At 47.7% G+C, this 22,557-nt stretch overlaps 1 protein-coding gene across 2 annotated transcripts in view; it reads left to right on the top strand.

Annotated features, from left to right (window-relative positions):
- The window catches only part of ARSG (arylsulfatase G), a 127,539-nt gene that overhangs the window by 85,457 nt on the left and 19,525 nt on the right, over positions 1-22,557 (top strand). For both annotated transcript variants that reach the window (XM_012803202.2, XM_023511099.1), the window contains exons 7-9: positions 5,314-5,510; positions 6,426-6,506; positions 18,491-18,599. In XM_012803202.2, the coding sequence (XP_012658656.1) occupies positions 5,314-5,510; positions 6,426-6,506; positions 18,491-18,599 (387 nt within the window). The remainder of the gene's footprint in view (positions 1-5,313; positions 5,511-6,425; positions 6,507-18,490; positions 18,600-22,557) is intronic.

Here is a 22,557-nt window from a genome sequence, read left to right as displayed (position 1 = left end):
TTGTCATTGTTTTTAGCTGGCCTGGGCTGGGTTCGAACCTGCCAGCCTTGGTGTATGTGGCCGGCACCCTACCCACTGAGCTATGGGTGCCACCCCACACCAGCTAATTTTTAAATTTTTTGTAGAGACAAGGTCTTGCTATGTTGCTCAGAGTGTTTGAACTCCTGGCCGCAAGTAATCCCCCACCTTGACCTCCCAAACTGCTAGGATTACAGGCTTGGGTCACCATGCCCTGCCTGAGTTTAGACCCTAATCTAGCATCAGTACCGAAAACATTCTTGATTAGGGTTTTTAAAGCAGCAAACAGCTTGGTGCCTGTGGCTCAAGTGGCTAAGGCGCCAGCCACATACACCTAAGGTGGTGGGTTCAAATCCAGCCTGGGCTCGCAAAACAACAATGATGGCTGCAACCCAAAAATAGCCGGGTGTTGTGGTGGGCGCCTGTAGTCCCAGCTACTTGGGAGACTCGCTTGAGCCCAGGAGTTGGAGGTTGCTGTGAGCTGTGATGCCACAGCACTCTACCCAGGGGGACAGCTTGAGGCTCTGTCTCAGAAAAATAAAAAATAAAAAAAAAATAAAGCAGCAAACAAAGCTCTGAGTAGGAAAATAGAGGAGTGAGTAGGTGGCATGGATTCTGGGTCCCAGAGCTGGTCAGGCCTCTGTTCTTTGTAGGTGTGGGGCTGTGCATTGCACCTGACAAGGGGATCCCCCGGTCTGACAGGCCCATGCGGGAATTGGGTATGGGGTGAGCACTGGCTCAGGATCTCCACCTTGCTTGTCTAAGTGCTCCCACTGGGTGCTCTCCACTCCTCATCCTCAGTCCCTCCTAACTGCCACCTGCATTGGGGATCTGGATTCAGCTCCAAGACCATAATCACTCCAAGCCCCTTCTTTCTTCTTTTTCCTGTTTGACAGCCAGTATGCAGTGGAATGAGAGAATAATGACTAGCTATGCTATCGTATCTAACATCTGCCCCCATGCTGTGCCCTCTGCCTTCAATGGCCACCAAGCACAGCCCTCCTGCAGCTGCTGGCCCTTCAGGGATCTCCCTCCCCCTGCACTCTAGGCCCGTCTGGGTCCCTGTTTCACCTTTCACAGACCCCTGTGCTTCTCCCCGGCGTGTTGCATATCCTTTATCTGAGCTGCTTTGGAGCAGAAGTGTTTCAGAGTCTGGATGTTTACGAATTTTGAAATATTTACATCATCCTTATCTGTAGAACTTCCCACATGTGAAAATCCAAAATCTGAAATGCTCCAGTGAGCATTGCCTTTGAGTGTCATGTCAGTGCTCAGAACATTTTGGATTTGGGAGCATTTTGGATTTTCAGATTTGTAGTGCTCAGCCTATACGCAATTTGTGAATAATCATCTCATTTAGTTTTCAGTTGCATTTTTCTCTCTCCCATTTCCAATTAGACTTTAAGCTCCAAGAAGGCTTATCTTTCTGTCGCCAGTGCCTGGGGGCCCAGCCAGAGCTTAATAAGTATTTATGGAGTGAGTTCCTTTGTCCAGCCCCAGAGATGTGCCAGTGTTATGCTGGGGACACAAACATGAATTAGACTGTTTCCTTAGGGTTAGTGGAGAAACAGGTACGTAAAAACCTGGCAGGTGATTTGTGTCTTATCAATACTGTAAGAAAAAAGGGGAGAAAGGGCTGTGGCGGGGGGTGGGAGCAGAAAAAAGGGAGAAATGGGAGAGCAGAGGAGGAGTGTTGGTGCCTTTTGCATTGAGCCTAAGAATTGGGTGGTTTTAGGCAAGATACCAGGGAGGACGCTGCCAGGACGGGAGCAGGATGGGCAAGGCGTGGGAGGTGGGCGAGGTGTGTGGGGCGCTGGCACCTACGAAGAGCCTTAGAATGAGCAGGATGGTAAGGCTGGAAGGGACCCAGTTGGGGAGGGCTGTGTGGGGAGCTTGGACTGACTGACCCCACAGGCTGCAGTGAGCCCCAGGAGGTTTCTTTTTTTAATTTTTAAAATTTTGGACTAATATGGGGGAACATACAATTAGGTTGCATAGTTTCCTTTTGTGAAGTTGAAGTCTGGGTGGTGGTCGGCCCCTTCACCCAGGGAGTGTGCAGTGTGCCCGTGCCGTGTACCCACTGAGTGGGAATTCACCCAGCCCCTCCCTCCCACTCCTTTACTTGAATTTTGAGCATGTAGTTGTTAACCTCCTGGTACTTGGGTTTTCCAAATGGGGAACTGTCAGATCAAGCCTGTGGGTCCAAGGGCTTGAGGGAGATGGCATCATGTGTGGGTGGGGGGCAAGTAGCCATTGCAGCAGTCCGTTCCAGAGAGACCTCTTGTCTGTCTGTCCCCAGGGGGCCATGACCAGAGAGGACAGAGGGCCCAGAGCTGCCTGCTTCTCCCTGCTTTCACCCCTAGGCCTGCTTCTCTCCATTCGGCACTACCTGGGGACTCTTATTGAGAGGTGGATACCCCTCATCTGCCCTTTTCCACGTCAGACCAGATGATTTCCTCCAAACTTGGCTGTCCCTGAGTCATAATCTCCAGCGCACCTTGCCGCCCTCTCCCACCCTCTCTTTCCCTCTCCTGGAATGTCTCCTCCGGCAGCTTGGTTTTGTTTGTTTTGTTTCCCTCTCTGCTCACTACTCCCCTTATTTTGCCATAAAAATAATGTACATTCTTTCTAGAAATCTCTGGAAATAGAGATAAGCAAACAAACAAACAAAATCACCCTAAAGAGAGAGACCCTTTTCATAGATCTGAATCGGTTCTCTGGTTTCTTCCCTGCTGGTGTGTAAACATCTTTCCCTCCAGTTTTTTAAAAGTGTTATTGAAATTAATGTATTTTAAAAATAAAGGTAGAATCACATTGTCTTATAATCAGCTTCTCCCCCCCCCCCCCAGCACTGGCTCTCTCTTGTCCGGCTTCCACTCAGCACATGTAATAAAGAGGTGGCTGGGGACAGATGCCCCCAGGGGACTAGTCTGTGTGGGCTCTACCTGATGCCTTCTTTATGAATTCTAGCCTGGCATCAGGATTCAGGGAAAGAGGTTCATCCTTGGGTACCATTACCGCTCACTACTGCTGGCATGTAGTATTCAAAATTATTAGTAAAAAAGCTGTCTATGAAGTGCTTACTCTAGGCAGTTAATAATCACAACCACCTTGTTGGGAAGATATGATTGTCACTATTTTATAGATGATAGTAGTTAATTGCCTAGGGTTGTATAGCCGTGACATGAAAAATCTTGGGATTTGGGTAGAGGTCTTCCCAGCCAGTGTTTCTCATTATTCTGCTTTGCTCTCTCTCAGCACCCCACACCTCTTTGAGCTTCTGGCCCAGGATGCTAACAGGACTTTGATGATGGGGTGGAATTTGGAGGATGATGCTGGGATGGTGATGAAGGGTGGGCTATGGGACCCTGTATGTAATAGTGAGCTAGTAAATTATTAAGAACCAGGTCTCAGAGAAAACAGCCCCAGTCTGTAGCATTTGCCAATTTCTGTGGTGTAAATACCCTCATTGTGGCTGATTTCAAACCACCAAGCAGATATCACCAAGCATTTGGAATGTGCAGACATGGAATTTATTCATGTATTTTAGAGATGGGATCTCACTGTGTTGCCCAGACTGGTCTCAAACTCCTGGGCTCAAGTGATCCTTTCACTTCAACCTCCTGAGTAGCTGGGACTAAAGACTTACTCTGGAGCTCAACTGAGACACTGAATTTATGAGTATATATGTTTGTGTATTGTTTTATTATAGGTGTATATGTGTGTGTGTGTGTATATATATATTTACCATCTTAACTATTTTAAATGTACAGTTTCATGGCAAATGAGTTTATTCACACACATTGTTTTGCAACAATTCATCTCCAGAACTTTTTCTTCTTCCCTAATTGAATCTCTGTCCTCATTAAACACTAACTCTCCCATCTCTGTTCCTCCCCCACCATCTAACCCTGTCCCCAGCCACCCACTGTCCCATCTTTGGTGTCTGAACTTGACCAGTCTAGGTACCTCATGCAGGTGGAATCACAGTGTTTGTCCTTGGGGGACTGGCTTCTTTCACTTAGAATAATGTCCTGGGGTTATCCGTATGGTAGCCTGTGAGGCATGGAATTTTAAATTTGATTTACTTTTCCTTAACTTTAATCTAAAGAGCCACATGTGACTCATGGCTGCTGTACTGGACAACTCAACTCTAAACATGTCGTCAAGAAACTATTGATTAAAATGGGGAAGGTGGAGGTCCTTGTCTTGGGACTTGTATACTGGATTTCATGCCATCAAAGGGAACTGCATGCAAGCCAGGCCCCATTAGGATCCCCTGGAGCCCTGATGCAGGGCTGGGGTGCCGGCAGGTGGTGTCACGCAGGGTGAGCTAAGGAGAGCACTGCGGCCAATCAGAAAGCAGAAACGAAAAACACCGTGGCCAATCAGAAAGCAGAACCGCTGGTGACGTAGTTGAGCGCGCTCTTTCATACTTGCCTGAGCTCACCCACGGTCCCTACCCAGTGGTCTCTGAAAGATGCCCCCCATGGGTGTGGTCTGGGAGGGAGGGCCCTCCGTCAAGGTCCCTGCTGCTGCCGCTGTTCTGCAACTGCCCTCGCCTGGGAATGAGGCTGGGGGACTGACTGGAAGCTTTCTGAGTGGGAACAGAGGCCACCGGGCTCTCGCCAAACCTTTCATTCTAAATTTATCCAGGGGAACCAAGGTTAGTAAAGAGGCAGCCGGGCACCTGCTTCCCTGGCAGAGCCGTGGTCTAGGTGTTACCTGGTGGTCCTGTGTGCCCTTGGAATTCCCCGTGGTCAACTTGAGCCAAACATTCATCTCTTAGAAAGGAATGAGGCTGGCAGTGGACATGATGGTCTAGACGCTACAAAATAGCAGGTACAATTTTAAAATATGTGTGCCTTAGACTCTATAGAGCACACTGGTTAGGAGCAAGGGCTTTACTTCCACGTCTGAGTTTAAATCCAGAGTCTGACACTAGTTGCATAAAGTGGGGCAAGACTTTTAATCTCTGTGCTTCTGATTCTTCATCTCGAAATGGAAACTCAGGGATCTCCATGAGGATGAACTTAGACAACGTGAGTCCCATGTAATAAGCTCTCGGTAAATGGTCAAGAGGACAGTGATTACATTACAGTGGTTCTTATTTTTAACTGGTTAACAAGATTATTCCCCCATTTCCCTGGAAGGCTGTAGATGAATGAGTCCTTCCCGAGTCGGTGGGGCAGAATGGGTCTGGGAGTTTTCCCCAAGGTGAGGGAGGATCACAGAGATGCTGTGACAGGCCAGGAGGGCCTTCTGCAGAGTCACCTCTTGGCTTTCCCATTCCAGCACCAGCGGAAGACCCTTCCTGCTCTATGTGGCCTTGGCCCACATGCACGTGCCCTTATCTATGACCCAAAGGCCTGGAGCCCCAAGGGGCCAAAGGCTATATGAAGAGAATCTTCAAGAGATGGACAGCTTGGTGGGCCAGATCAAGGACAAAGTTGACTGCACAGCCAAAGAAAACACATTCCTGTGGTTTACAGGTAAAGTAGTAAAGGCCAGCCAGCCTAACTATGGTCTAATGGATAACACTGTACTCATGCTCCCTAAAGAACAGAGTCTGGCTAAGTAATAATCTTTGTCGAGCTTGGGGCCCTGATAATTAACTTGAATGCTGAGCATGTGTCCATTGGAGCCGTCAAGACTGAGTTCCTGGACAGGTTTGCACAGCCAGATCAGGCACCTTGCTGGCCTCTTATGTATTGATTGGGGCTCTCTGGGTATTGCTCTTAATTGCTAATGAATGACTTTGACATTGTGAATCTGTGTAGTTCTCCGGCAGGTCTAAGATTTCCCTCTTCACCCTCATCCCTGGTCCCAAAGACTTTGGTTGCCACCAGTCACAGGTCACTTCTTTTGGCTGAATGGCCGTAGTGAGCTGAAATGGTGACCCCTTTAAAGGGCCCATCATGCATTGCATATCTGGACTTCCTGTCTGGAGCCAGGGCAGTGGTTAACAGCACTGCTTTTGAGTCAATTGGAGACCTGGGTTTGAATCTATACTACTGGGAGAGCTACCTTCATCTCTCCAAGCTTTTGTCTCCTTGTCTACAATTTTGAGCTAATAATGGAATCTCTTCCATAGTGTGTCACAGGATTATGAGATGGCATATGTGTGGCACAGGGTATGTAACAGGTGCTCCATAAATAGTTGCTGGGCTGATGCCCATGACGGTGGTCATAGGGTTGCTAATACTATGTAAAAAGCAAAGGTATAGAGGGGGAGAGGCTCATGAGGGTAGATTGGAGCAGAAAGAGCCCACCCCTCTCTGAAAGGCTGGCAGAGATAGGCCTCCTATCAAGGGGAGTCCTTCAAGGGTAGGAATCATGTTTGTTGTTACAGGCCCTTTTTCTGTCTGGGGTTGACCTATATGCTATTTGCTGTTTTTGGTTTCTAGGAGACAATGGTCCTTGGGCTCAGAAGTGTGAGCTGGCGGGCAGCGTGGGTCCCTTTGTTGGGTCGTGGCAAACTCGTCAAGGTAGGGGACTCAGCTGGGGTTGGCGCATCTGCCCCTGGGAGGGCCACCTTATATCCAGGCCTCATGGGCATCACCATGAAGCAGGGACACAGTTGCCCAGCAGCCACCAGCATCCAGAGAAGAAGAACCAAGCTGTGATGGAGAGAAGGTGTCTGCGTGATCTCGACCATGCCTTTGTCCTAGGACTCCCCTAAGGCAGCCAGCCCTCTCCCCAGCAAGCCAGTCCTTTCAGCAAATAACCTGCTCCCTTGCTCTCCATTCTTTCTTTCTTTTCTTTTCTTTTTTTCTTTTTAAAGATCCTTCTACCCATCCATTCATTAAATCATTTCATCCATCCAAGAAATATTAATGCACAACTATGCAAGGTTTCTATGTACATTATCTCTAAATCTTACAACAGTGACAGGTTGGTAGTGTAAGCTCCACTTACAAATGAAGAGAGAACGTGGCTAGAGTGTGGCTCAGAGAGGTTAAGGAGCTTGCCCCAGGTCACACAGTTTGTGAGGATGGAGCCAGGCTTGCCACCGAAGCTCTCCTGATTGCACCATACTGCCTCTCACAGCTGCCTCTGCCTCTATTAAAACGTCCTTCAGCTTCCAGCTGAGCTCTCATCTGCTCTGGGAGAACTTCCCCATAAGGACCCACTTTCTGACAGAGCACCCATGCTGGGGACAATTGGGCACATGGGGCAAAGGTTTGAAAAATACATGTGCCTTTTGATGCATCCCTTCCTCCTGGAAGAATTTGTCGATTAGCTAAGTGCACAGTGATGTATATATACAATGGTGCTCATTGTGGTAGGTTTTTTTTGTTTTTTTAAATAGTTGGATGTAACCTAAGTGTCCAGCAAGATGGGAATGCTTGAAGAAATACGACACATCCATTTAAAGGAATACCAAAGAATCACTAAAATGATGCTTATTTATTGACTTGTAAACATTTATATGAAATATTTTTGGCATATAAAGTAGGTTGCAAAACAATATGTAAAATATGGTTTTATTATATAAAAAAAGCATATATATTCTCAGAAAAATCTCAAGAGAGTATACAAAAGGTAACGAAAGTTTGTCAGTAATTGTCTCTGGGCAGGTGAAGGGGGAGGGTTTAAATGTGATGTTCCCACCCATAATAAACTTGTATAATTTGCTTTTGTTTTCAGGGGGATGGGGGAGACATGGTCTCACTCTGTCTCCTGGGCTAGAGTGCTGCAGCACCATCATAGCTCACAGCAACCTCAAACTGTTGGGCTCGAACAATCCTTCAGCCTCAGCCCCCAGAGTAGCTGAGATCACAGGTGCCTGCCACTATGCCCGATTAGTTTTTAATTTTTATTAGAGATGGGGCTCTCACTCTTGCTCATGCTGGTCTAAAACTCATGAGCAAAAAGGATCCTCCCACTTGGGTCTCCCATAGTGTTAGGATTATAGGTGTGAACCATGGGTTGGTGGGTTCAAACCTGGCCCGGGCCAGCTAAACAACAATGACAACTGCAACAAAAAAATAGCCTGTAGTCCCAGCCACTTGGGAGGCTGAGGCAAGAGGATTGCTTAAGCCCAAGAGTTTGAGGTTGCTGTGAGCTGTGATGCCACAGCACTCTACCCAGGGCGACAGCTTGAGACTGTACTCAAAACAAACAAACAAACTTGTATTATCTGTATCATAAAAAATTAAAATGATTTTAGAAGGTGCTTTTATCCAAAGGGTTCAGATATGGACATGGCAAGATCACTCCCACTGAAGAATGTGTATGACAGAATTTTATTTTATTTTAATTATTTAATTTAATTTTGTTTTGTTCTGCTCTGCTTCTATTCTATTCTATTCTTTTTTTTTTTTTTTTGCAGTTTTTGGCTGGGACCGGTTTGAACCCACCACCTCTGGTATATGGGGCAGCACCCTACTCCTTGAGCCACAGGCGCCATCCCTATATTCTATTCTATTCTTTTTGGTTTTTATCGCAGAATTTTAAATTGGGGGGCTGGGTTTTCCCTCCTGTCCAGCTAGCTCCAGGGACCACCAATCTAGAACATGCTCCTCTAGACCATGAGTCCAGAATCACTTGAGTCAAGAACTTTCAACTGGAGACAAGTAGTTATTAAAATGTGGTCCCTGGACCAGCACCACCTGAGAACTTGTTGGGAATGCAGATTCTAGGGCCTCACCCCAGACCTACTGAATCAGAATTCTGGGGATGGAGTCCAGCAATCTGTGTGCGTGTGTGTGTGTGTTTTCCACAACACAGGGTCTTGCTCTGTTGCTCAGACTAGAGTGCAGTGGTGTGATCAGAGCTCACTGTAGCTTTGAACTCCTGGGTTCAAGTGATTCTTATGCTTCAGCCTCCTAAGTAGCTGGAATTACAGGCATGTACCACCAAACCTGGATCATTTTTCTTAATTTTTGTAGATATAAATCTTGCAGTGTTACCTAGGTTGTTCTTGAATTCCTTGCCTCAAATGATTCTCTCACCTCGGCCTCTCAAACTGCTGAGATTACAGATGTGAGCCACTGTGCCCGGCCTAACTTGTGTTTTAACCAGTCCTTCAGGTCATGTTGATGCCAGTTTAAAATTTGAGAACCACCTGTTTAGAATTACACTGTCTGATATGCCTGGCACTAGCCACACATGGCCAATTAAAATTAAAATTTGATTAAAGTTCAATGCCTTGGTTATACCAGCTACGTTTCAAGGGCTCAGTAGTGGCTAGTGGCTACTGCATTGGTTGGTGCAAACAGGCTTCCTGGAGGTGGTTTGGGTTTTGAAGAATGAGGAGACAGCCAGGGATTTGCAAGGAAGAGGTTCTTGGCCAGGACAGCAGCTTGGCAGGAGTGGGAAGACCAGAGAGGGGGAGCTGTCCCCTGGAGCTGCCCTGTTGTCTCTGTGTCCAGACTTGGGGCAACCAAGAAGAATAGAGAGAGATGGGTCAGTGCTCCAAGGTCTTTTTTTCTAGACGATTGATTTTGGCCTTAATTCTAAAGAAATACAGAATCATGAAAGGGTTTTAAGAGTGAGAGTAACATTACTCACTTTTTTTGGGAGAGAGTCTCACTTTGTTGTCTTGGGTAGAGTGCTGTGGTGTTATAGCTCACAGCAACTTCAAACTCCTGGGTTCAAGCAATCCTCTTGCCTCAGCCTCAAATTAGAAATGAGAATACCCGAGTAGCTGGGACTTCAAGTGCCTGCCATGACGCCTGGCTATTCTTTCCAATTTTAGTAGAGACGGGGGTCTCACTCTTGCTCAGGCTGGTCTCGAACTCCTGAGCTCAAGCTATCCACTTGTCTTAGCCTGGGATCTCAGAGCTGGGATTACAGGTGTGAGCTGCCATACCCAGCAATATTCAATTTTAAAAATTGAAGTGAAATTTATATCCTAGAAAGTTAACCATTTTAAATTACACAGTTCAATAGCATTTAGCACATTCCCAATGTAGTGGAACACCCCCCCTAAAACCCCGTGCCCTTTAATTAATTAATTAATTAGTTAGAAACAGAGGTCTCACTGTGTTGCCCAGGCTGGTCTTGAACACTTGGCCTTGAGTGATCCTCCTGCCTCAGCCTCCCAAAGTGCTAGGATTGCAGTTGTGAGCTCCTACGCTCAGTCTGCACCCAGCTTTTTAAAAAACATATTTTATTTTGTTTTATTTAAACCCATACTCTTTAAACAATTACTCTCCATTTCCCACCACCCCAGCACTCCACACGCAGCACCTTTATCAATTTTAAAAGATGCCTCTAACATCAGTGGGGCTGCAAATAGGGAGAGGAGTGAGTACTTATTTCCTCTGAGCCAAAAATTACAAATGAGAAAAGCCAGTGACAAAATTTCCAGGAATATCCCCACATTCATAGAATGCCAGAGTTGGAAGAGACCTCAGCAGTCTTTATTCCAACCACCTTGTTGGCTAAATAAGGAGACTGAGGAGAGGAGGGTTGGGGACCCAGTCAGGGCCAGCCAGTGGCTGAGGGGGCGGTATGCACTGCCCACTGCTGGCTCATTCCTCAACCCACGTGAATGTGGTTACTCACACCTTGTTATACCCGACTGACTGCTCAGCCGTCTGGAAAATCCTGTCTTGCTTCTTTGAACCTCATAATTGTCAAGGAAAATGTCTTCAGCTCTGGTGCGGGTGACAGTCTGAATCTGTCTAAATCTGTGGGAGGCGGAGTGGAAGGATGGAAAGAGCTCATGGCTTTGAAGGCCCCGCTGGGCTTGCGTTTTGACTCAGGCACCTAATCAGCTCTGGGGCTCAGCTTCCCCTTCTGTCCTGTGGGGTCGTGGACCCATCTCCTTGGGCTGTTGGGAATAGCAGCTGGGAAATTGCCCAGGAGTCACTTGGAATGAAGAAAATGAGACTTCTGGGGGTTATTAGCTGAAGCCAAGACTCTCTGTTGCCCAGGCGGGTCTCAAACTCCTAGCCTCAAGCTTGCGCTTAGCTTCTACTGCTAACTCCCAGAAGACTCAGTTTCTTCATTCCTAGCCAAAACATCCTGGAGAAGAATGGGAAGGGGATCAGAGAATCTCATGAAGAGGATTCTCCTACTAAAGCACTGGGCAACCTAAATAACATGTGGGGGCTGGGTGCCGTGGCTCATGTGTGTGGGAGGCCAAGGCAGGAGGATCCCTTGAATACAGGAGTTCAAGACCAGCCTGAGCAAGAGTGAGATCCCATATCTACTAAAAATAGAAAAATTAGCTGGGCATTGTGATGGGGGCCTATAATCTCAGCTACTCAGGAGGCTGAGGCAGGAGGATCACTTGATCCCACGAGTTTGAGGTTGCTGTGAGCTAGGTTGATGCCAGGGCACTCTAACCTGGGCAACAGAGTGAGACTGTTAAAAAAATATATATGTATATACATATGCATAGGTATATATACACACACACACACATATATATATGGGTAACTTTACAAGTCTTCTGGGCCTTTGCCTTGGGAAACTTTTCTGTGAAGATGGATTTCAGCCACCTGAAGATAACCCTCTTTTTGGGCAAGGCCTCCCACTAAGGCCGTGGCTTGATATGGTATCTGTGGGGCACAGCACTTTATGGGTGGGGGCCATAGATGATGCCAGTCTCTTCTTTCTCAGGAGTCTGAAAGTGAACTTCGGCTGAAGGGCCATTCCCTGGGGGGGAAACACTTCCACTTCCTCATTCTCTAAACCAGCTTCCTGTCAACTGTTCCACAGCGGCCTTCTTCCCCATGCCTGGAATGCAGCTGGGCTCTCTGGGAAGCCAGGCAGAGCCCTTCGTGCAGCTGGGCAGAAGTCAGGCCCTGCGAGTCAAAGGGGCTGGGGTCCCTCTGGACCACCTGCTCCTCCTCACCCAGTTCCTTGTCAGTGGGATGCCTGCACATCCCCCTGCAAGGGGGCCAGTCTGGAGAGCAGATGAAAGAGAGAAGACGGGGGATGTTTTCGCAACGGAGTAGGACAAACAGTACCGGAGCCCTGCAACTTTCTCCCGAAGCCAGCCGGCTGCGTCAGGCTGCACCGTCTCCCCCTGTTCTCAGGGCCTCTAGGCCCCCCTCCTTGTCTTCCCTTTCCTTTCCTGGCTGAGCTGCCCAGCTCAGCTGATGGGATGAGGCAGCGTCTCCTGGAGTCATCTTTTCACCCCGTGCGTGCAGAGAGAGGATGCTCCACTTGGCTTGGCTTGTACCCTGCAGGGATGAGGAGAGACGGAACTGGAATTGGGGAGGGTGGGGAGGAGGGGACGGCAGAGCCTAGGAAAAGCGCAGGAGCTGCACACCCTGGGACTGGCTCCCAGCCGCCCCTCCCCTCTCCACTTCTGACCCACTTCCTCCCCAGGACAGGCCGACACCTTGTTTTTCCTCTAACTGACGGCTCCTCTGTCTGGAAAATCTTTTCTTGTTTTATTTGAAGAGCAGAACTGTTCCTTCCTCCCCCTTGGTGATGAGGAAACATTCTGTTGAATTTGGCATCAGAGGCTTCTAGGAGACCTTGGTTGTTTGTAATTTGATGCTATCAGGTTGTTGCATAACCTTTCCCACTGGGAAGCAGCCTCTGCATCCCGGGCCTTCTGTCCAGGTTGGGTTGGGGGTGGGGCCCGGAAAGGTCAGAGGTGCCATGGGGTGACAAAGGATGAGGGACCTTGGCTGTTGGCCATGGCTGAGGGCAGGGCCTACTGATGGGGACCCAGTGGAAGTCAGATCCTATCTCCTTCTGGGCCCTTGGCCACCAGGCTTGGTGGAATGACCCCATGCCCACCCTCAAGGCCACCCTCCCCCACCACCAGTGTCCTGGATCCTAACAGAGGCTGGTTGCCGTGTGTTTCTAGAAAACCAGTGCACTACAGGCGTCTTTGGCAAGGACACACTTTTATATTTAGAAGTGAGGCCTGCTTCTTTAGAAAGGTCATAGAGTGGAGCAGGCGTTCTACCCAGTCACAAATGCTAAAGCTTTATGGGCCAGGCAGGTAACGGAAAAGAACAAATGATCCTTTGTAACTGTTGTGGGTGGTGTTAGGGCTTCAGCAAATTGGAAAGAGGGTCCTGTCTAATGATATTCAAAATCAGTTAAAAGAAAGATACTATACAGACCAAAGCAGTGAGCAGATTGTGATTTCTGCTATTTTCCACACTTTCTTGCAAAAGTGCCTGCTTAGAACTTATTATCGTAGGTAACTATTCCCGCCACCCTGTAAGTTTGGTTGACCCTGGAACAACACAGTTTTCGAGTGTACATGCCCCACTTCTAGGAGGATTTTTTTCTGCTTCTCCCACCCCTGAGATGATCCCCTTCCACTCAATGAATAGTAAATATATTTTCTCTTCCTTAGGAGTTTCTTTTTTTTTTTTTTAATGCTATTTTTGGCCAGGGCTGGGTTTGAACCTGCTACTTCCAGCATATGGGGCTGGCACCATACTCCTTTGAGCCACAGGCACCGCCAAGGAGTTTCTTAATGACATTTTCTTTTCTCTAGCTCACGTTTTATTGTAAGAATACAGTATCTGTATACTATAAAATATGTGTTAATAAACTGTTATTGGTAAGGCTTCAACGTTAGGCTGTTCGTAGTTAAATTGGGGGGCCATTAAAAGTTATACTTGAATTTTTTTTATAGAGATGAGATCTTGCTCTGTTGCCCGGGCTAGGGTAAAGTGGTGTGATGATAGCACGCTGTATCCTTGAATTCCTGAGCTCAGGTAATTCTTCCATCTCAGCCTCCCAAGTAGCTGGTTTAAGCCACTATGCCAAGCTAAATTTTTCTTTTTTTTTTTTATTAAATCATAGGCGTGTACATTAATGCAATCATGGAGTACAATGTGCTGGTTTTACATACAATTTGAAATGCTTTCATCAAACTGGTTAACATAGCCTTTGCGGCATTTTCTTAGTTATTGTGCTGAGACATTTATATTTTACACCTAGTAAATTTCACATGTACCCTTGTAAGATGCACTGTAGGTGTGGTCCCACCAATTACCCTCCCTCCCCCCATCCTCCCTCCTCCCCTCCCCCTCCTCTTTCCCCTTCTTCTTGGGCTATAATTGGGTTATAGCTTTCATGAGAATGCTATATATTGGTTTCATAGTAAGACTGAGTCCATTGGATACTTTTTCTTCCAAGCTAACTTTTATAAAATTTTTTTAGACATTGTCTCACTATGTCTCCCAGGCTGGTCTTGAACTCCTGGCTGTCCTCCTACCTCAGCCTCTCAAGTAGCTGGGATTATAGGTATGAACCACTGAACAGCTATATTCCAAATTTTTTCATAAAGATGAGGTCTCACTGTTGTTAGCCAGGCTGATGTTGAACTTCTGGGTTCAAGTGATCCTCCTGTCTCAGACTCCCAGAGCGTTGTGATTACAGGGACAAATGACCAAACCTGGCTGTACTCAGGAATGAGGGGGGAGTGCTGTCAATGCCTCTAACTCCTGCCTTGTTCAAGGGTCAACTGTACAGTCATTTTGCCCTTTCTTGGCTGAGATGACTGAGACCTAGGGAGGTTAAGAATTCTGCCCAAGGCCACAGGGCTGGAAGGTATGGTGCTGGAGTTAGAGCTCAGATCTGCCTTCCTCAAAGGCAACCTTCCGATTACCCTGCCAATGCTCCTCAAACTGGATCTCAGACTGCTGGCATCAGACAGAATCCCAGTCCTACCCCAGTCTTATTCAATCAGAATTTCTGGGGACGGAACCCAGGAATCCAAATGTTAAGTTTTTTCCTGATGGTCCTACTGTAGGGAGAATTTGTGAACCTTTTTATTTGTTACCCTGCTATTCTGACTCAGTGAAACACGGCAGTTGGGTCCTTTCCAGGAAAGACCACTATTCCTAAGCGTAGGCAGTGGTGACATTTCCTCGGTCTGCCCTGTCTCGATGCATCATGGAATGCCACTTCACTTCCGTAGCCAGGCAAGAACAAATAAGCAAATTTATGAATCATGGTTCTGTTTATATTTTGGTTGCTGAGGCTAAATATTTATTGCTTTAAGTAAGAGGCTCTGCTTTAATTAGAGTCATAACTAACCACGAGTGCATTGAAATGCATTCTCATGGCTGTAAGACGTGCACTTCTCAACAGAAAGCTGGAGGCAAGAAACACTTTCAGTGTGCCAGCGCCGGATCAAAGCATTAAGTCTTATTTAAACTAACGAATAGCTTCTGAAATTGACTTCTCGTCACCTACTAGGAGTTTAATGCATGGATTGATCTATTGTTTTTACTGTTACAATGTCACATTTGTGGTACTATGGCTTGATGATGTAAAGGGGTGGGCAATATAAAGCCTGTAACTATAAAGAGCATGAGCTACATTCAGTTTTGAAATGCCTTCTGTCCTCTTCCCAATCCTGTCCTCCCACTCCTTCCCCAGAATGGGCAGAGCTCTTTGCATTAACTCACCAGGAGAGCTTCAGAGGATATTGATATGCAAGCCCCACCCCACGCTAATTAAATCAGAATCTCTCAGAGAGAGGCCTTGGCAAGTGGGTGGTTATAAAAAGCTCCCCCGGTGATTGTGATATGCATTCAGGGATGGGAAGCACTGCTCTAGGAGGTTTAGTGGGTGAGGACGCTGGGCTGTGTAGTTAGACAGAGATTCAAATCCTGGCTCTGTGAGCAAATCCATTTGCTAGCTATGTGTTGGGTAACCTATAAGCTGTGGTCTCCTCATCTGAAAAATGGGATGATAGGCCTGGCTAACTCCTGTAATCCTAGCACTCCAGGAGGCTGAGGCAGGAGGATCCTGTGAGCTCAGGAGTTCGAGACCAGCCTGAGCATGAACAAGACCCTATCTCTACTAAAAATAGAAAAATTAGCTGGGCATTGTGGTGGGGACCTGTAGTCCCAGCTACTCAGGAGGCTGAGGCAGGAGGATTGCTTGAACCCAGGAGTATGAGGTTGCCATGAGCTAGGCTGACACCATGACACTCTACCCAGAGTGACAGAGTGAGACTCTGTCTCAAAAAAAATAGGGATAGTCATGCCTTGCTTGAAAGGTTGTCAGACAGATTCAGTGAGATTATGTGGAGAAAGATGATACTCTACTTAGTATTATACTTCAGAGCACTTAACTTAGTACTTAGTAAGGGGCCATTAAGCAGAAGATATTCTTGTTACAGAGAACGCTAGTTGGATCTTTTAATGTTTTGTCTTCTCTTAGTAATGCCCGTGAGAAATTGGGATTTGTATCTTATTTTTATTTATTTAACGAACATACTAGGGAGAGAAATTGGGGTTTGGAGCAAGATAGTATTCATGTTACAGCTTAGATATATTTTTTATAATTGCTTGGCCATATTTTAGCTTCTTTTAAGATAAATTCCCTCGCCGTATGAAGCCTATAGGCCTGTGATCATTTGCATGCCTAGAATGTGTAATTGTGCCTTTCTGTTGTGTCTAAAGGCACCTACAAAGCCAGAACTTGTGCAGTGAGCACTGGCTGACCAGTCTTGACATAGAGATTGCCCCCTAACAGGCCACACCCAGGGGCTTCTCTCAGCCCGTCTTTTTCTCTCTCTTAATTCCTGAATCTTTGCAAGTGGATTGCCCACTTTCTTGACCACACATGTTTTATAACTGGCTGAATTCCTCCTAACCCTTCCAGCTTTCAACCCTTTCCTGAAATAAAACAAACACATCGAAATACTATTTATCTCTGAAAAATGTAATAGGAAAGTCAGTCACTTACAAAAGAGCAAAACAAAAGGTTGTTGTAAATAAGTAGCATCCGTAGTAGTGAAGACCAATTAATAAATGTATTAATTAGGGGCCAGTTTGCCATTCTGGAAAACATCCCAGAGGCAGAGACCACCCTACGCACCAGCCCTGATGCCCACTGCCCATGCCAGTGCTGACACATGGCCCGGCCTTCTGGTTGACCGGCAGAGCGAATGGCTTGTTTCTTGGGATGAATGCTTTGACCTTTCCTTAGCATCTGGCCTCAAAGGTTAAGCAAGTCCGTTTGCGTGTTATACAGACGAACAGATCCCATATTTTCACCCACCCACACCCCAGGCTTTCACGCACAAGCCCCTGGTGGGGGGTGGAAGTATCCACAAAGGCCCGGCACATGAGATCGTGGCTGTGTCCTCCCTGCCCTTTGTCCTTAAACTGACGCATCATAAGTCATGCATCCCAAAGCCACGTGGAAGTGTGTTCATGCTTTTTCTGTTCCATGTGCATGAATAATTGGAGCGGACTCTCTATGTATTTATGGGAAGCATGTATTTCAGAGACGCTGGGCTAGATTAAAGAGCTTGTCGCTCAGCCTGCAGAGACGCCAATTGGTTTTTCCCGCCCCACGCCCTGGAACATAAACAGTCCATAGGACGTGAGCTCTTTTGTGTTTTGTCTTCTGCTTCCACACTTAGGGGACTCCAAAGCTGGTTCTGAGAAAGTCCCAAGAATGCTGAGCATTTCCGGTGTGGCGTGCTGGGCCAGGAACATCAAAGGTCCCATTTGCTGCGGTCTGAGTACAGAGTGACAGAAGCCTTCGTCTTGTCCCCCGCACCTCTCCCCTCACCATTGTTGCTTTTATTGTTCGAGACAGCCAAACATAGGGAGGTTGCATGACCAGAGTATGTGTGATCCGCGTACAGCGTTTGCCTCGGGAAGGCTTTTTACACGCTAACTTTGTGGAATCCTTGGCCTCTGGCTCAACCAAGATGAGGGTGGGGCGTGCGTGGGAGTGGTGGGGATGGTCATGGTTAATTCAACGCAACATGTATTCAGGATGTTTCCATAAAACATGATCTCATCCCTTCCAGCCGGCTGGCCATCATTACGCTGGTGGTCACTTTTGACTTAGTGGTTACAAAAATAATTCCTTTAATTACCAAAGTGGAAATTCATAGATTGTACGTAGACAGTTCTTACCTCCCCTTCCCCCCTCCCCCAAAGGCAGGAGGTTGGAGCTGTTTCTGCCACTGTCTCCACAACATCAGAGCAACTCAATAATTCAAAGAAAAACAAAGCAAAGCAAAATAAAACAATAAAATCCATGCCACACTGGGCAGATCAAATAGCTGGGAAAGTTTCCTCCTTTCTCTCTTTTTAAGTAATTTATTATTTTTTTTAATCCTGAACGGACAGTCACATTATGGTCAAGAGGAAGACTAATTCATTTATTCAACAAAGACTGGTTAAGCACTTACGGTGTCTCAGATTAACAAGACTGATAAAGTTTCATGGGGTGAAAACACCTGATGAGCAGTTGATAAACAAACCAGATCACTTACAGCGAAGAGACCTTACAGTGAGGGTCTCACGAAGGAAATAAAACAGCGTGATTCAATAGTGATGAGGCAGTTGTTGACGCATCTAGTCCAGTAAAATAAAAACATGTATTGAAAGATATAAACTGGTGAGGAAAATGGCTGGCTATTAAAAAAAAGCCATTCTTTTGTTGGGATTACTGGGAACTCTTGAAGAGGGACCATTCTCCCAGAGACTAGCTCTTAGCTGAACAAGCTGCTGGAACTTAATCACTGTGGATGAACTGACTGCCTCCCTTCCTCCCACAGGGGGAAGCCCAGCCAAGCAGACCACCTGGGAAGGTGGGCACCGGGTCCCAGCACTGGCTTACTGGCCTGGCAGAGTCCCAGTCAATGTCACCAGCACTGCCTTGTTGAGGTACGAGACCTATACTACCCTGAGACGTTGGGGTCTGGAGCGAGTGGTGGTGGAAGCCAGGTGTTTCCTGAGGTTCTCGACCTCTGATTGTAGCAGTGTGGATTTGCCTGTAGGCGATTTCATGTACTAGTTAAAGTAATAGTGCCGAGGATTTAAAACATCCTCTGCAGGAAATGGCTAGAGGGGTTGGAGGTGGTTTCACATCCATCAGCTTTGAGTCCTGACTGTATCTACTGGAGAGGAATTAGAGGGGAAAGGAGGGCAGCGGCCACGAGGGCATCAACCTCCTCGGCTTTAATGATGCCATCCCTGGGGTTAAGGCAGGTGTCCCGGGGTGGCCGTGGGAAGCCAGCACGTCTCTGGCAACCAAAGAAAAGAGTTTGGATGTCCACTTGCTCTGGAGGAGAGGGAGAAGGGAGGTAACCTTACTAGGCCAGCAGGGAAGGAATGACTCCTTTGGGGAAGACATTTTTGCTACCCCTGGCAAAGAAGCTTCCACAAAAAGGCGAGTCTCTGTGTTCTTCCTTTCTTGGAGGGACCACTGTAAATGTGATAGCTCATCATTACTCTTACCTCCATAGTGGGGCAGCTCTAGGAGGCCATCTCCTTGGCAAAAACTTGGGCTGTGGTGTGTCAGTTTGAAAGCAAGGCTTTTGCAGCTATGGGAAACCATGCCTTATAAAGGGGACTTTTTTCTTTTTAAGAGAAATGGCATCTCACTATGTTTCCCAGGTTGGTCTGGAACTCTTAGCCTCAAGCATGGCTGCTGCCTCAGCCACCTGAGCGCCTAGCCTGTAATGGGCACGTCCTGTGAATTCAGACAGAGATTTCCTCTCTGGAGTCTTGCCCTGTATTCACTAACGAGGGCGACCTCCGAAGAAGCCACACTTGTTCATGTGCTCAGAGGTTGGGTCTGGTTAAAGATCAATTCTTAGTTCAAAAGCTTCTTTACCTTTAGCATAATGGGTTCTGGCATTAGGAGCACAGCCCAGCAGAGGGACGTGACCTTCATCCGTATCCTCCCCCTCCCCAGCCTCAGTAGGGAAGATGAGGAGACCCTCAAGCAGTGGGGAAACGAAAGGGTAAATAGCCCTGATGGCCGAAGTGTGTGTGGGGTGGGCATCCTCCCTGGCAGCCCGCAGCCCCCCAGGAACTCTGGGTCAGCTCTGTACAGTCAGGAGGGGGCGTGCTGTCAGCGGGAACCGGCAGGTGTGACAACAACCGCACAGCCTGGAATCTTTGATGTCAGGCTGCCTGGGAAGAGGGCCAGGCAGTCTGCTTTTTATAGGGCTGACTCGGTGTTGTCAAAGTGCTTATCGAGAGGGGCCAAGTGTTCACGGGTTGGGCTGCGCACGCACAGATAACTCAGCAATCTCTCAAGTTACAGCGCAGGACACCAAGTGGTCGCTTCTCATGGGAGACCAGTGTTTGCACCCACAGTCAATATTGCATCATCTTGCTGATCGTCTAGGGCCGCACAGGGGACAGCTGACTGAGGAGACAGTTTGGGGACCAAAGGAGGAGAGAGTTCTTGGTACAAGGTCGCGTTTGCCTGAGGGCCTCTGGAATTTTATCAGAATAATATCAGTATACCATACTGGCATCTCTTAGGATATTCTTTGCAGTTAAATTAGTCCAATTGCAGCTGGACAGCTTTGTCTGTATAGACTCACCCCCTTGCTGTTTCTGCCTGTGAAGTCCTGTGAAGCAGACTTGAGCGCAGCTTCCTTACTGCCCAGGGAGGCCACCGTGTCTGTTACCATTCCCACGACGGCCTCCAGCTCAGCTCTATGGAGAATGTGTTATGATCGATATTCAGGAAACTGAAGTTCATGTTCTTGGGCGCCCAGCCCACCACCACCACCTAGACTTCTTATCACCCATCCTAGAACTTTATTCCTCAGTGCCATAAAGATCTTTTTTCAGATCCAAAATAACTCCCTCAAGCCACTGAATGCTAAGGCCAAGATCCATTAAACCTATGTTCCAGTGGCCCTGTGGAATTACTGGCATCAGAGAGTAGTACTCACGTGAATATTGAAAAGTAAAATAGGGTGTGTGTGGGCGGGGGTGGCAGGGCCCACACTAATCTCATTGGTGGTGTTTTAGAGACAGCCGATGTTCATATTCATAATCTTTAATAAGATTAAAGAAAGGTCTTGTGTGTGGTCTGCCCCTAAACCCTGATGACACAATTACAGAACAAGGAAAATTCATTTATCCAACAGATATTTATTGTTGTGTCCAACTGTGGGTCCAGCATTGCCCCAGGGACGAGAGGAGTCGTAATAATGAGCATATCAGACAGAAAGCGCCTGCTGTTTAGGAGCTGACTTGTCTTGGGGAGGGCGGGGCTCTGGCAGCACAAGTGAGAAAGATAGGGTGTTTTAACCGAAAACTTGAATGTGGGGTTTTTCAGCCTTGGCATTGTCAGCATCTGGGGCAGGAGCATTCTCTGTTGTGGAGAACTGTCCTGTGCATCGTGGGGTATTTAGTAGCAGCTCTGGTCCCCACCTGCTAGTTGCTAGTGTCCCCTACCTGCTGGTTGTGATAACCAAAATGTCTCCATCCAGCACCAAATGTCTCCTGGGAGGGCGAACTTACACTGGCTGAGAACCACCGCGTTGTAATTTCTCTTAGCCAGATAGAAGAGGAAGAAGGGCTTGTGTGTCTGAACCGGGGGCCCCATCTGTGCTCAGAACAAGGACTGAGCTTTCAGAGATGAACTGGGGCATGTATGAGGCAACCAGAATGGTAAAAAGGACCCGAAACAATGTCATTTGGAAAACAGCTGAAGTTACTGTTTACCCAGGAGAACAGATAATCCCCTGGACTACCTCGTGGTTCTTTGCAGATATTGCAAGACAGTCGGGTATGTGGAAGGGGGATTCGGCTGGTTCTGGCCTGTCTGGAGGTGTAGAGCGGGCCTTGGAAATATCCGCTACCATCATGTCAGTGTCACCGCAGGGCAGAGCCTAATCACAGGTCCCCTTTCCAGGTTCCTCCTCTTGCCTGGGAGACAGGGAGGTAGTCTGAGTCCCAGCCCCATTCCTGGCAGCCCTCTCCCTTGTGTGGGGCAGTGTGGTTTGCTGAGAGGCATCCCTGACGCTGTGGGACCCCTGCTCTCCCTGAAATCACTGCTGTTGGGGCATGTTGGCCTCCACGGGTACCTGTGGGTGGAGAAGGGCTGCCAGAGAAGCGGCCCCTGGGCGTGGCTGAGACCGGGAAGGATTGGGTACCTAGTGTTGCTTGGGGGTCATGACAAGGAATAACAATGCAGGAAACTAATGCAGAGAAAAACTTACAACTTGATGTTTAAAAAGAACTGCTCCCATGTCCTAGGGACAATTCCTATTCTCCCGCTGGAGGAAGTTCTGCTTTCCTTGCCTTTAGTTGGAAGGGAGGGGACACAAACACTGCCCCTCTGTCCAGGTCCAAGCACCTGCACTGCATTGCTGAGCAGTTCCTCCCTCTTCTCACTTCCATCCTCAGACCGGATCCACTGTTTCCCCAGATAGAGTGTCCTCAGCTGCTAGGAGATCCCCTTCTTTTCCATCCCCTGTCCCCAAGATGCACACACCCCAGGAGCACCCAGCATGGGACTGTTAACGCCCATCCGCACGCTCCTGAAGCCCGAGTTCTTCCTCTGTGGTCCCTGTGTTTCCTCCCCGGCCTGCACACCTTAGGCCCAGCTGGCAAGGCCTTTCTGCACCCTCGTCCTGTTACTTGATCTCCATTCCCATCCTTCCTTCCCAATGCCTTGAATGCAAACACAAATATGCACACTAACTGCAGTTAGAGCTGCCTGAAGAAAAAAGAAAATATTTTCATACGGGCAAAGAAACCTGTAAAGACGTCACCTTGCCCACATGGAGGACAGCGTTTTGTGTCCTACTGCAGAGTGATCTCAGCTCTCTCCCTGTGTGAGGTGAGAGGAGGCTCTTGACTGCCCCTCCTC

Source organism: Otolemur garnettii, unplaced genomic scaffold, assembly GCF_000181295.1.
Source record: "Otolemur garnettii isolate 467f Iridium unplaced genomic scaffold, OtoGar3 scaffold00018, whole genome shotgun sequence".
In the NCBI taxonomy this organism is placed as follows: domain Eukaryota; kingdom Metazoa; phylum Chordata; class Mammalia; order Primates; family Galagidae; genus Otolemur; species Otolemur garnettii.
Note: the sequence above shows the minus strand (reverse complement) of the source record. Positions and strands in the feature narration are given on the sequence as shown.